We start from the raw sequence: 15,000 nt of genomic DNA, 5'->3' as shown, positions 1-15,000 counted from the left end.
TCTGCAAAGACTGTTAAAGTGCAGGCAAAGCCACTCTTCCCAGCAGTTACACTGAAGTTGGCACAAGAACAGAAACCGTGAACTTGTTTTTCCACTGATGCTTTTCTAAAAACAGTGATCCCGATGAGAAACTACTGATGCTTTTCAAAAACAGTAATTCCTCTGAGAAACTCTGCTCCTACTGCGTCCCGCTATTTGGAAAGCAAAGCAAACGTCAACATTATAGTTGCAGATAACCATCGCCGTATCCACACACGGAGTGAACCAGCCTCGTAAGCTTTGAAAAGGCGTCTGGGGAACCTGCTATGGTTTATATTAGACGTTACTTTGTTGTTGCATCGGGCAGCATTTGTTAATATTTTCACGTCGAGGATGATAGATAGAGTGAGCTCTCAAGCCCTCTTTGCCCTAGGAAGGAAGAAAAAAATAAACATCTGCTGCCAAAAAAGAGCTTTAACAAACATGGCATGCATCGGCAGGCTTAATGTGAATGCATGAATACAGATGAAGGCCTCTGCCAAAACACTGAATATGCATCACGCCCCAAACAATGAGCAGCACCTGTAAAGTCGTAGAGAAGAGATAGAGCATTCGAGAAGGAGACGGGAGAGGTAGAGCATTCTAAAAGGAGAAGGGAGAGGTAGAGCATTCTAGAAGCAGAAGAGAGAGGTAGAGCATTCTAGAAGAGGAAGGTAGAGGTAGAGCATTCTAGAAGGAGAAGGGAGAGGTAGAGCATTCTAGAAGAGGAAGGTAGAGGTAGAGCATTCTAAAAGGAGACGGGAGAGGTAGAGCATTCTAGAAGGAGAAGAGAGAGGTAGAGCATTCTAGAAGGAGAAGAGAGAGGTAGAGCATTCTAGAAGCAGAAGAGAGAGGTAGAGCATTCTAGAAGCAGAAGAGAGAGGTAGAGCATTCTAGAAGCAGAAGAGAGAGGTAGAGCATTCTAGAAGAGGAAGGGAGAGGTAGAGCATTCTAGAAGAGGAAGGGAGAGGTAGAACATTCTAGAAGAGGAAGGGAGAGGTAGAGCATTCTAGAAGGACAAGAGAGAGGTAGAGCATTCTAGAAGAGGAAGGGAGAGGTAGAGCATTCTAAAAGGACAAGAGAGAGGTAGAGCATTCTAGAAGAGGAAGGGAGAGGTAGAGCATTCTAGAAGGACAAGAGAGAGGTAGAGCATTCTAGAAGAGGAAGGGAGAGGTAGAGCATTCTAGAAGCAGAAGAGAGAGGTAGAGCACTCTAGAAGCAGAAGAGAGAGGTAGAGCATTCTAGAAGCAGAAGAGAGAGGTAGAGCATTCTAGAAGAGGAAGGGAGAGGTAGAGCATTCTAGAAGAGGAAGGGAGAGGTAGAACATTCTAGAAGAGGAAGGGAGAGGTAGAGCATTCTAGAAGGACAAGAGAGAGGTAGAGCATTCTAGAAGAGGAAGGGAGAGGTAGACCATTCTAGAAGCAGAAGACAGAGGTAGAGCATTCTAGAAGGAGACGGGAGAGGTAGAGCATTCTAGAAGGAGAAGAGAGAGGTAGAGCATTCAGTGCTGTAACTTGTTATTTGACACAGACTTTGGTTACCAAGTGGAACACTTCAGCAGTGGAGCTAAACCCAAATAATTTGATGGTCACTTACACCAAAAAAAGCACAAGAGTTTTTAATGTAGTCTTGACATGGTCTCATAAACCTTTAATGTAGAGGACCTACTTTTTTGGGTTGTACAAATATCTTGGGGGGTGAATGGAAAACGTTGAATAAGAGGCGAACGAATCAGCTACAGAAAGTCGATTTTCCTAAAGCAGGAATATATTTGCTTTAGGCATGTGGGTACTCTATGCATTTACCCCATGAGGTGAGACAGTATGTTGGCACAGACTCTAAACAAGATAAGTACACGGGGGAGGAGTCCTAGAGATGCGCCTTTTATGTATTTTTACATAACTTGAAAGGACCTGAACATTTACTTACAAACTATTCTTCTTTAAATCTTCCAGATATCTATAGTATCGTTGGATGTTTTCATAGGTGCAATGCTCAAGTGATATTGATGTGGAAAAGTGTAGTTAAAGTAACACTATGCAACAATTTGACACTTTTTGAGGTATGGTTTTATAGGCAACTAGTTTTGGTACCATCCTCAAATTCATTTTGATAGCATATGGTTATGTGAAGGACAGATAAACACCTGTGTCTTCCCCACTAGCCCCTCAGGATATGCCCTATGTAGTTCTGTGTAACGGGCTGGAACACCCTGCAAAAATGGAAGAAAAGCTTTCACACGCAGGACATTGCCAGCTATACTGCCAAAAGACACCTGTTAGCGTTTTGGCAAGCTTCAGCTGGGCTGTTGGTGGTGTGTGCAAGGGTTTTGCATGCCTTTTAGGTAGTTAGCTTACTAGTTTTGGAACAAAACGGAAGCAGAGAAGTTGTTTAGTAATCAGAGAATGCTAGTTCGATTCCCCACTGTCGAAGCGTCCTTGAGCAAGACACTGAACCCCTAATTGCTCCTGATGTGCAGTGTGCCATCAGTGTAGATACATCCTTGTAAGTCGCTTTGGATAAAAGCGTCTGCTAAATGACTAAATGTAAATGTTATTGCTGCTTTAATGGATGTTTCCTCTGATTCAGTATCAGCAGAAGGACCTGGCAGACAACTACAACTGTGGCGACGAGTTCCTGCCGTCCCCTCTGGCTGGCAAGCCCGAGTTCGCCCTCTTCGCCAAGGAGGAGTTCACCCGCGACGGCCTTCTCACCGCCGTGGCAGTCGCTGTGGAAACCAATCACACGGTAGCGTTCCTGGGCACCAAAGGCGGCGAGGTGCTCAAGGTGAGAGGACTGAGGGTCGAGGGTCGAAGGTCGAGGGGGCCTTTTGGAGTTGGGACATTTTCTGATACTTCTAGTCTTGACCTTAGTGGTGATCCCCACGATCCTCATTTGGATTCAGGTTAGGGTTCAGATTTGGATTCAGATTGAGGTTCAGATTTGGGTTCAGTTTCAGATTTGGATTCAGATTGAGGTTCAGATTTGGGTTCAGTTTCAGATTTGGATTCAGATTGAGGTTCAGATTTGGGTTCAGTTTCAGATTTGGATTCAGGTTCACATTCAGCTTTGGGGTCAGATTTGGGTTCAAGTTGCTTTATTTGCACCTGTAGGTAGATAAGGCTTGCAGTAGACGAGTCCTCCTCAGACATATTTTAGAAATAAGACAGACCCTTAATAAAAAACACATAACACACATAATACAATGTACTCAGGGTTCTGATTCTTTCTCAAACATTATTACCAACTACTACCTCTAAAAATAGAATTAAATAAATAGGTAAGATGACATTAAAAAGCATTGCCTTTTTCTCTTCCAATGAATTGATGCAGCTAATATTCATGCTCTTATCAGGTCTAATGTCAATGCTAATCCGCTAATGTCAGTCAATATTTGTGGAGGTCTTTAAATTTGCCGAACCTGGAAGCATCAACTGAAATGTGAATGTTGAAAAAAAGTCGGCATAAAGAAATAAGCGACATAAAAATATGTGTTTTTTTGTTTTGAGCTGTGACCTTTTGAACTTTGACCCCTGCAGGTGCACCTGACAGGCAGCCCATACTTCTATGGGAGACTGCTTGGAGACGCCACTGGGGAGAAGATCAACAAGAACATGTTCTTCGACCGCAGGCAGGACCACCTCTACATCACCTCTGAGAAGATGGTAAGTGAAAGGGAAAGTCCTCTCTATGGCAGAGGTGGTGTAGACACACACACACACACACTTTGAAATCCACCTCTGCATTTAACCCATCCAGGGAAGTGACACACACACACACACACACACACAGTGAAGTGAGGTTACACACTAACCCAGAGCAGTGAGCTGCCTTTGGCGGTGCCCGGGGAGCAGTGATCGGGGTAGGTGCCTTGCTCAAGGGCACTTCAGCCGTGAATGTGGGCATGGGAGAGCAGTGGTCTACCACTTCCCCCGCCCACATTTTTCCTACTGGTCGGGGATCGAACCTGCTACCCTACGGTTTCCAGCCTGAAACCCTAACCAGTAGGCCACGGCTGAATAGGACAGAGGACGCTAATATCTCCCAGATAGCCGCCGGCTCCACGGGAGGTCTGGGCCTCATCCGGCTGACATCCGGCTCTCATCCGGCTGACATCCGGCTCTCATCCGGCTCACATCTGGCTCACATCTGGCTCACATCCGGCTCACAGCTGGGCCAGAACTGGGCCAAAGTCAGTTCCTCTATGGATGACCTCCACATATTTCTCTGGGCCAAAGTCAGTTCCTCTATGGATGACCTTCCCATATTAGTCTTGCCACGCAGTGAAAGCTGGTTAGCTTAAATATGCCTTTGTGACTGTTTTGAACTCCATCTCTGTGGAGTGAGTGTCTGTTTGTAAGTCCATCTCTATGGAGTGAGTGTCTGGTTTTTAGTCCATCTCTATGGAGTGAGTGTCTGGTTTTTAGTCCATCTCTATGGAGTGAGTGTCTGGTTTTTAGTCCATCTCTATGGAGTGAGTGGCTGGTTTTTAGTCCATCTCTATGGAGTGAGTGGCTGGTTTTTAGTCCATCTCTATGGAGTGAGTGGCTGGTTTTTAGTCCATCTCTATGGAGTGAGTGTCTGTTTGTAAGTCCATCTCTATGGAGTGAGTGTCTGGTTTTTAGTCCATCTCTGTGGAGTGAGTGGCTGGTTTTTAGTCCATCTCTGTGGAGTGAGTGTTGTATCTCATTTGACCAGCTGCTCTCTTTGTTTTGAGGGCGACGTCTCATCCCAGTTTGTTAGGGGACCACTTTTAGTGTTTCTCTCTGTGTGTGTGTGTCTGTGTGTGTGTGTGTACGTCTCATTCCCGTTTGATAGGGGACCACTTTTAGTGTCTCTCTCCTCTGTAATTGGATATGCATTATGCATCCTCCCCTTCAGTGTTAATCACTGATGTCTGTGCATTATGCATCCTCCCCTTCAGTGTTAATCACTGATGTCTGTGCATTATGCATCCTCCCCTTCAGTGTTAATCACTGATGTCTGTGCGTTATGCATCCTCCCCTTCAGTGTTAATCACTGATGTCTGTGCATTATGCATCCTCCCCTTCAGTGTTAATCACTGATGTCTGTGCATTATGCATCCTCCCCTTCAGTGTTAATCACTGATGTCTGTGCGTTATGCATCCTCCCCTTCAGTGTTAATCACTGATGTCTGTGCATTATGCATCCTCCCCTTCAGTGTTAATCACTGATGTCTGTGCGTTATGCATCCTCCCCTTCAGTGTTAATCACTGATGTCTGTGCATTATGCATCCTCCCCTTCAGTGTTAATCACTGATGTCTGTGCATTATGCATCCTCCCCTTCAGTGTTAATCACTGATGTCTGTGCATTATGCATCCTCCCCTTCAGTGTTAATCACTGATGTCTGTGCGTTATGCATCCTCCCCTTCAGTGTTAATCACTGATGTCTGTGCGTTATGCATCCTCCCCTTCAGTGTTAATCACTGATGTCTGTGCGTTATGCATCCTCCCCTTCAGTGTTAATCACTGATGTCTGTGCGTTATGCATCCTCCCCTTCAGTGTTAATCACTGATGTCTGTGCGTTATGCATCCTCCCCTTCAGTGTTAATCACTGATGTCTGTGCGTTATGCATCCTCCCCTTCAGTGTTAATCACTGATGTCTGTGCGTTATGCATCCTCCCCTTCAGTGTTAATCACTGATGTCTGTGCGTTATGCATCCTCCCCTTCAGTGTTAATCACTGATGTCTGTGCGTTATGCATCCTCCCCTTCAGTGTTAATCACTGATGTCTGTGCGTTATGCATCCTCCCCTTCAGTGTTAATCACTGATGTCTGTGCGTTATGCATCCTCCCCTTCAGTGTTAATCACTGATGTCTGTGCATTATGCATCCTCTCCTTCAGTGTTAATCACTGATGTCTGTGCGTCATGCATCCTCCTCTTCAGTGTTAATCACTGATGTCTGGACACACGTACGTATCCTCCTCTTCAGTGTTAATCACTGATGTCTGGATGCACATACACACACACACACACACACACACAAACACACACACACACACACACATACGTATCATCTGGTGAAGTGACCGGAAGCTTTTAGGGGATTCAGGTGCAGACAGTTGTGAAGTGGTTTTCTTCCTGAGGTTTTTTTATTTATTTTTTCCTGAGAGCAAAAGGTTTTCATTAGTGGAGACCAAAGCCTGAAAGCTTTTCATCATTCAGCTCGAATGTGAACAGGGTGAAGTTCAGGTGGCTTTTGTTAGGTTGTGTTGTGGTGTGGTGTGTTGTCTTGTGTTGTCTTGTTTTGTGTTGTGTTGTGTTGTGTTGTGTTGTGTTGTGTTGTGTTGTGTTGTGTTGTGTTGTGTTGTGTTGTGTTGTGTTGTGGTGTGGTGTGTTGTGTTGTGTTGTGTTGTGTTGTGTTGTGTTGTGTTGTGTTGTGTTGTGTTGTGTTGTGTTGTGTTGTGTTGTGTTGTGTTGTGTTGTGTTGTGTTGTGTTGTGTTGTGTTGTGTTGTGTTGTGTTGTGTTGTGTTGTGTTGTGTTGTGTTGTGTTGTGTTGTGTTGTGTTGTGTTGTGTTGTGTTGTGTTGTGTTGTGTTGTGTTGTGTTGTGTTGTGTTGTGTTGTGTTGTGTTGTGTTGTGTTGTGTTGTGTTGTGTTGTGTTGTGTTGTGTTGTGTTGTGTTGTGGTGTGGTGTGTTGTGTTGTGTTGTGTTGTGTTGTGTTGTGTTGTGTTGTGTTGTGTTGTGTTGTGTTGTGTTGTGTTGTGTTGTGTTGTGTTGTGTTGTGATGTGTTGTGTTGTGTTGTGGTGTGTTATGTTGTGTTTCTCACTTGCCCCCCCCCCTGCAAACCTCTGCCTATTGTGAACATAATAAGTAGGAGAAATGTGGTTTACTCTAAGTCTTCATTCCCCCTTTCCTGTGTGTGTGTGTGTGTGTGCGTTTGTGTGTGTGTGTGTGTGTGCGTGTGTGTGTGTGTGTGTGTGTGTGTGTGTGTGTGTGTGTGTGTGTGTGTTAGATCACCATGGCTCCAGTGCAGGCGTGCCACCTGAAGACAGACTGCCTGTCCTGCATGGCTCTGAGGGACCCCTACTGCGGCTGGTGTGTGCTGAAGGGCAGGTCAGTGCCAATGTGTGTGTGTGTGTGTGTGTTACACACACATTTAACTTCATTTAAATGTTGACAGACTTGTTGAAACAATAGCCCTTATTGATGTCAGACATGAGCCAATTGACACACTATTGCAGAAAATAGTAAATAACTGCGTTAAGACACACCCCTAAAACTAGTAAAAAACTGCCTTAAGACACACCCCTAAAACTAGTAAAAAACTGCCTTAAGACACACCCCTAAAACTAGTAAAAAACTGCCTTAAGACACACCCATAACTGCGTTAAGACAGATCCCTACACTCTCTGCACAGGCTGAGGTTTGTGTACAGAGGAAGATGTTTGGCGTTTTTTGTTTATTTAAAGACCAGACTGTTTTTGGCTCCACCCACTGAATCATGACAGAGGGAATAACAGGAAGTTGTAGAGAGGAAGAGAGGAAGTGTGGGCGTGGCGCCCCCTGTGGAGCAGGAGCTGATGGTGTGTGTGTGTGTGTGTGTGTGTGTGTGTGTGTGTCTGGCAGGTGCACGAGGAAGGGGGAGTGTGTGAGTGCAGACGAGGAGAACGCCTGGCTCTGGAGCCCCCAGCAGAAGTGTGTGACCATCCGGGCCTTCATCCCACCCAACATCAGCTGCAAGAAGACACAACATGTGGGTACACACACACACACACACACACACACACACACACACACACACACACACACACACACACACACACACGTTGTCCCAAACACACACAATTTTAGTCACGAACACACACACACACACACACACACACACACGTTGTCCCAAACACACACACACTTAGTCACGAACACACACACACACACACACACCTGTAGAGTGCATGGATGAGTCAGAATGAATTGCCACCTTTCATTGGTTTAAACACGGGTCTAAGAAGGCCAGTGCTGAAGAAAGCACTCAAGCACCGATAAAACACAATTTCTTCCTAAAACACAGAGTATTGATCACACTCACACACACACACACACACACACACACACACACACACACACACACACACACACACACACACACACACAGGCTATTGATGTGCTGAGGGAAGTGTCCCGCCATCCTGCGTTACCGCACTTCTGGGAAACTGGGACTGAAATAAAACTGTGCTTAATTTTTCGGCTTCCGCTTAACATCCCCTGTGAACCAATATCCCTTCTCCCTCACATATATACACACACACACACACACACACACACACACACACACACACACACACACAATCTCTCTCTCTCTCTCTCTCTCTCTCTCTCTCTCTCTCTCTCTTTACCTCTCTCTCTCTCACACACACACACACACTCACGTATACACACACACACACACACACACACACACACACACACGCACACACACACACAGACAAAGTCACAGACACAGACACACACACACACACACTCTGAAATTAACTTTCTGGGTCACTTTTGATTAACGAGGTCTTATTTAAGTTTCTCAGGCCCAGAGACTCCCTAAGATTAGGCAGTCTAGGGTCTCCTGAGGATGGGAGTGTGTTTTCACCTCTCTCACGCACACACACACACACACACACACACACACACACACACACATGGGATGGGAGTGTGTTTTCTCCTCTCTCACGCACACCCCCATTAAAGCTGAATTACTTTAATGAATAACTGTGAAAACAGGTCGAGAGTTCGGATGACTTTGCAGAATAATTATGTTGAAAAACGTAGCCACAAATCAGTGAGCCGACTGTGTGGGAAAACTCCTCATTATGTGTGCAGTGTGTCATGTATGTGTGTGTGTGTGTGTGTGTGTGTGTGTGTGATGTATGAGTGTGTGTGTGATGTATGTGTGTGCTGTATGTGTGCTGTGTGTGTGTGTGTGTGTGTGTGATGTATGAGTGTGTGTGATGTATGTGTGCTGTGTGTGCGCTGTGATTGATTTATGTGTGTGTGATGCATGTATGCTATGTGTCATGTGTGTGTGCTATGTGCTGTGTGTGATGTATGTTTGTTGTTTTTCTGGTCAGGTGGTCATCGACGTGCCCGCCCTCCCCGGGATTGATTCGTCTCATTGTCCCGTTTGTAAGTTCGGGGAATTAGAGCAATCTGCCGTCGTCACGGGAACTCAGGTTAACTGCAGCCTGCCTGAGGTGTACCAGATCCCACCCACGCCAGCCAATCAAGGTTAGACACACACACACTCTCACTCACACACACACACACACACACACACACACACACACACACACACACACACAAATACTTATAGAAATAAAATGAGAAATTGAACAATATATCTGTTTGTGTATATTTTTGTGTGTGCGTGTGTGTGTGTATCTGTCTGTGTATGTGCACATCTGTGTGTGTCCGTGTCCGTGTCCATGTCCATGTCCGTGTCCGTGTCCATGTTTGTGTCCGTGTGTGTGTGTGTGTGTGTGTGTGTGTGTGTGTGTGTGTGGGTGTGTGTGTGTATCTGTCTGTGTATGTGCACATCTGCGTGTGTCTCTCCGTGTCCGTGTCCGTGTCCGTGTGCGTGTGTGTGTGTGTGTGTGTGTGTAGACTATGTGGCGGTACCGGTGAGGATCCTGTTGACCTTTTGTACGGCTGACCATGAGGTGGAGGTGGCGGTCAGTGAGTTCCAGTTTTACAACTGTGCTGAAGTGGAGAAGAACTCAGAAGACACACCGTGAGTCATAAACGGCTGATAAACAACACACACACACACACACACACACACACACACACACACACTCACACTCACACTTCACACATTCACACACACACACATACACACACACACACACACACACACACACACACACACACACACACTTCACACATTCACACACACACACACATACCAAATCACAATTGTGCTGCGTGGTCAAGGACTCGTAGAGCACACTATAAATACTGAAACAGACCTCATTATTAGCCAACTCACACACACACACATACTAACCGAAACTTAAACACACACGCATACAAACACACACACACACACACACTCACACACACACACACACACACACACATACTAACCAAAACTTAAACACACACACACACACACACACACACACACACACATAAAGTAACGATTACCCCCCCCCCACATATGCAAACACTTGGACACACTTTGCACTTTGCATTTCTCTCACAAGTACCTTTAGTTTTCCACCACTGATTAGATTAGCAGTCATAAATATTCATAATCAGAACTCTGAACTTCTCTACGAGGTGTCCTGAGGTTATTAATGAGTCATGTACTCAACATCGCTCCACTACTCTAACCTGACTTCCTCCTTCTCTTTCTGGCCCTCATCTATTGGCTGCACCTGTTTAGGAGTGCTCTGTGATTGGCTGCAACTGTTTAGGAGTGGTCTGTGATTGGCTGCATCTGTTTAGGAGTGGTCTGTGATTGGCTGAATCTGTTTAGAAGTGGTCTGTGATTGGCTGCACCTGTTTAGGAGTGATCTGTGATTGGCTGCACCTGTGTAGGAGTGGTCTGTGATTGGTTTTAGTATTTGATGTAACATTGTCTCCTACCTTTTTAATTTGTGCTCCTGTCTCTGACTCCTCTCTGATTGGCTGTTCCTCAGGTGCATGGCGTGTGTGACCAGTCAGTGGGGTTGCCAGTGGAACACCATGGACCACACCTGCAGTGACAGCGATGACTCTGTAGGGGGCGCTCACGTCATCAAACACGAGCAGGTAAGAGTCTCTGTGAAGGACGGTCCTGGCTAGATGGAATTGACAGACAATACTATAGAATAGAATCAATATTATAGAATAGAATCAATACTATAGAATAGAATCAATACTATGGAATATAATCAATACTATTGAATAGAATAAATACTTAAGCAATATAGTACGAGTGCAATTGGGGTAGGTAAGGGATATTCCCAAGGGTGGTGTTAGGCCTAACCCTAGAATAGAAGAATAGAATACTGTAGAATAGAATCATTTCACTGGCTCACTCTTTACACTGGCAACAAAGTGGAATAAATATTGATTTAATTTAACACTTACAATCCTAAGGCCTTTTTTGACTCTGTTAGGTAGTCTGCCATGCCTGATATTTTTGTATATTTCACCTTACTAAAAACCATGAGGTCAAAGTGGCATTTATGATTATATTCTAGAACACCTCAGCAAAAATTAAATGAAAGTAAAAGGAAAGCAGTAAAACAAGTGTTTTATTAAAATTAAATTAAATTAAAGAGCTTTCAATCTGAACCCTCTGGCATCATCTAAATCAATCAGTTCTGCAATTGGCTGAATACATAGCTGTGCCGAAAACTAGTTTACTGAGAGGACAGAACATCCCACTAAGGAATGAATCTGGAATGTTCTTTGGCTTCAGAAAGAAACTTTGTAGTGTTCTAAGAACTCCTGTGAAAGTATTCCCTTATCCTGGATAAACAAAGCTGCATAGCGAGCAAGAATCTGAACTGGGAGAGCAGCCAAAAATTATATTTTTTATTCCCTTTATAGCTGTGAAACTTAAAAATTTCATAGTTTTTCGTTCTCTCTTTCGCCTGTCTCGGTTTGTTTTGTTATGCTTGGTGGATTGTTAATCCCCCTTTTCACTGGCTCTGATCTGGCTCTGATCTGGCTCTGATCTGGCTCTGATCTGGCCCTGATCTGGCCCTGATCTGGCCCTAATCTGGTTCTGAACTTTGAAGGGCAACTTGCAACTGAGCAAAGTTAAGAGCAACAAGAACAGTCCGGCTAAAGCTAACTTCATAACTTGGCAAAATCATTTTGCTAATTCAGTACCACAAGCAAGACCCTAAGGGCAAACACCCGGGTGGATCAGCGCAATGCTCCATACAATGGCTGACGGACTCTGATCATTGCTTGTTGCTTTGCTTCTGTGCCACTCTATGCCACTCTATGCCCCTCTATGCCCCTCTGTGCCCCTCTTTGCCCTTATGTATCCCTATATTCAATGACAAAAAAAAAATTCAATTCAATTTTATTTATATAGCGCCATAACAATACAATTGTCTCTAGGCGCTTGACTATATCCCCCTATGTCCCCACTTTTTAAAAACGTATCTGAGATTCCGTCTGAATGTAGAGTGCACTATACATTAAATAAATTATGATTATTATGTGCCCCTATTTGCCCCTGTATGCACCTATGTGACTAATCAGAGTGTGGTTCACAGGGGGAGAGCTGCCCTCAGTTTGAGAACACACACACACACACACACACATACACACACACAGACACACACACACACACACACACACACACACACACACACATGCCCCTATGTGCCCCTGTGTGTGACTAATCAGAGTGTCTTCCACAGGGGGAGAGCTGCCCTCAGTTTGAGCACCCGCTGCCCCTGCTCATCCCCGTGGGCATCAAGACGCCCATCACCTTCACGGGCAAGAACCTGGACGTCTACAGGGTGAGGCTGAGGACAAAATGCACCGTTTCCCTCCATCTACACTCACATCTACACTCACATCTACACTCACATCTACACTCACATCACTCACATGTCTCTCTCTCTCTCTATGGTTACTGAAGGATACACACTCTCATCTCAACAAGTAGTTTCACATGTCTCTCTCTATTATTTATTTTTATTTTTTATTATCATCTTTTGTGTTTTGGTTGGAACCTTCACCAGCTGAAAAGAGAGCAAAGCTGGATGCTTACAGAGAAAAACAGATAGTAGCAGTGCTTAACCAGACTCTCACGTCAAACTGCCATGTGACAGGAATCTCTGTAGAGGCTTCCTGTTGCTCTCAGCCACATATGGACAGAGTGTGTGTGTGTGTGTGTGTGTGTGTGTGTGTGTGAATGTCTCTGTGTGTGTTAGAGGCTTCCTGCTGCTCTCAGCCACTGATGGACAGATAAGCTGACATCTTTCAACTAGGAGCAGACAGGTGCTTTTCTCTCCTTGTCATTGCAACTCTTACCTCCAAAAGACACAAATACATCAACAACAACAACAACAACTACGACAACAACAACAACCTTGTGCCGCAAGTCATGTGGTGACGGATATCTCTCAGTTCAAAAGATCTATGATGCCTTACGCCTGTGTGTGGGTGAAGGCTGAAGCGATGGCTAACGCCTGTGTGTGTGTGTGTGTGTGTGTGTGTGTGTGTGTGGGTGAGGGCTGTAGTGATGGCTTGCATCAGTCAAGGGCTTTAAAAATGATATCATGTCATAGTAACGACGCTATCAAAACATCATGTCATAATAATGACACTATCAGGATCACCATGTCATAAAAATGACGCTATCATGGGTATGATGCCATAATAATGATGCTATCATGTCAGCGCACGCTTAGCCATGGCGTCTGAGAGGGACACTGATTGGTCCGTATGGTTTAGATGCAGTTCATCTTCAGTGTCATGGTTATGAGTTGTGACTTGTGACTTTGTGAGTTACTCCGAAGGCAGACCTGAGTGAAGTGTGATGGGTCTGAGCTCGATCAGGGCCCGTTTAGAGACAGTGTAGTGTGATGGGTCTGAGCTCGATCAGGGCCCGTTTAGAGCCAGTGTAGTGTGATGGGTCTGGGCTAGATCAGGGCCTGTTTAGAGACAGTGTAGTGTGATGGGTCTGGGCTAGATCAGGGCCTGTTTAGAGCCAGTGTAGTGTGATGGGTCTGGGCTAGATCAGGGCCTGTTTAGAGACAGTGTAGTGTGATGGGTCTGAGCTCGATCAGGGCCCGTTTAGAGTCAGCTGGTGCCATATGCAGGAAGCAGAATGAGAAGAGAAGGGTTCTAGATATACCCTGCAAAGGTTCTAGAGATACCCTGCAAAGGTTCTAGATATGCCCTGTAAAGGTTCTAGATATACCCTGTAAAGGTTCTGGATATACCCTGTAAAGGTTCTTGATATACCCTGTAAAGGTTCTAGATATACCCTGTAAAGGTTCTAGATATACCCTGTAAAGGTTCTGGATATACCCTGTAAAGGTTCTAGATATACCCTGCAAAGGTTCTAGATATACCCTGTGAAGGTTGTAGATATACCCTGTAAAGGTTCTGGATATACCCTGTAAAGGTTCTGGATATACCCTGTAAAGGTTCTAGATATACCCTGCAAAGGTTCTAGATATACCCTGTGAAGGTTGTAGATATACCCTGTAAAGGTTCTGGATATACCCTGCAAAGCAGGGGTCTTAAACTCAATTACCCCGGGTTCGATAAGCGTCCAGTCTGGTCATAGGGGGGCCAGATTTTTATGGTTGGGGGTTGCCCATTAAAATCAATGGAACTTTTCCATTTATTTGTATTCAAATCAATGGAACTTCGCGGGCCGGTTAAAATTGCTTGGGCCGGAATTGGCCCCCGGGCCTGAGTTTGAGACCCCTGCTGTAAAGGTTCTAGATATACCCTGTACAGGTTCTGGATATACCCTTTAAAGGTTCTGGATATACTCTTTAAAGGTTCTGGATATATCCTTTAAAGGTTCTGGATATACCCTGTAAAGGTTATTCTGTGTTTCACTCTTTATCTCATTTCAGGGTAAAAGCTTCAAGATCGGGACTGACCTCATGAAGCAGGTGGAGGAGGTGGTCACCCAGGATGTGGGGTCAAAGTTCAACTTCAGTGGATACGAGGTAGGTGTCAGCAAGTCTCTGTGAAGTAGCCCTCACTCTGTCTCACTGTCTCTCTCACTCACTCTCTCACTCTCCCTCCCCTTCTCACTCTTACTCACTCTCTCTCTAACTCACTCTCTCTCTCTCTGTCTCACTCTCTCTCCCACTCACTCTCTCACTCACTCTCTCACTCTCCCTCCTCTTCACTCTCTCTCTCACTCTCTCCCTCACATTCTCTCTCTCTCTCTCCTCTTCACTCTCTCCCTTCCCTTCTCTCTCTCTTTCTCTCTCTCTCTCTCTCTCTCTCTCTCTCTCTCACTCTCTCTCTCTTTCAGTTGTCTC

General features: G+C 45.1%; 1 protein-coding gene across 3 annotated transcripts in view; it reads left to right on the top strand.

Annotated features, from left to right (window-relative positions):
* LOC308375325 (plexin-B2-like) overlaps positions 1 to 15,000 on the top strand; it is a 164,680-nt gene that overhangs the window by 114,540 nt on the left and 35,140 nt on the right. For all 3 annotated transcript variants that reach the window (XM_080851408.1, XM_080851407.1, XM_080851409.1), the window contains exons 6-14: positions 2,608 to 2,805; positions 3,558 to 3,683; positions 7,002 to 7,102; positions 7,616 to 7,742; positions 9,106 to 9,262; positions 9,638 to 9,764; positions 10,678 to 10,789; positions 12,403 to 12,504; positions 14,584 to 14,679. In XM_080851408.1, the coding sequence (XP_080707534.1) occupies positions 2,608 to 2,805; positions 3,558 to 3,683; positions 7,002 to 7,102; positions 7,616 to 7,742; positions 9,106 to 9,262; positions 9,638 to 9,764; positions 10,678 to 10,789; positions 12,403 to 12,504; positions 14,584 to 14,679 (1,146 nt within the window). The remainder of the gene's footprint in view (positions 1 to 2,607; positions 2,806 to 3,557; positions 3,684 to 7,001; positions 7,103 to 7,615; positions 7,743 to 9,105; positions 9,263 to 9,637; positions 9,765 to 10,677; positions 10,790 to 12,402; positions 12,505 to 14,583; positions 14,680 to 15,000) is intronic.

Source organism: Sprattus sprattus, assembly GCF_963457725.1.
Source record: "Sprattus sprattus genome assembly, chromosome: 14".
Classification (NCBI taxonomy): domain Eukaryota; kingdom Metazoa; phylum Chordata; class Actinopteri; order Clupeiformes; family Clupeidae; genus Sprattus; species Sprattus sprattus.
The sequence above is the reverse complement of the archived record's forward strand: the minus strand, read 5'-3'. Positions and strand labels throughout refer to the sequence as shown.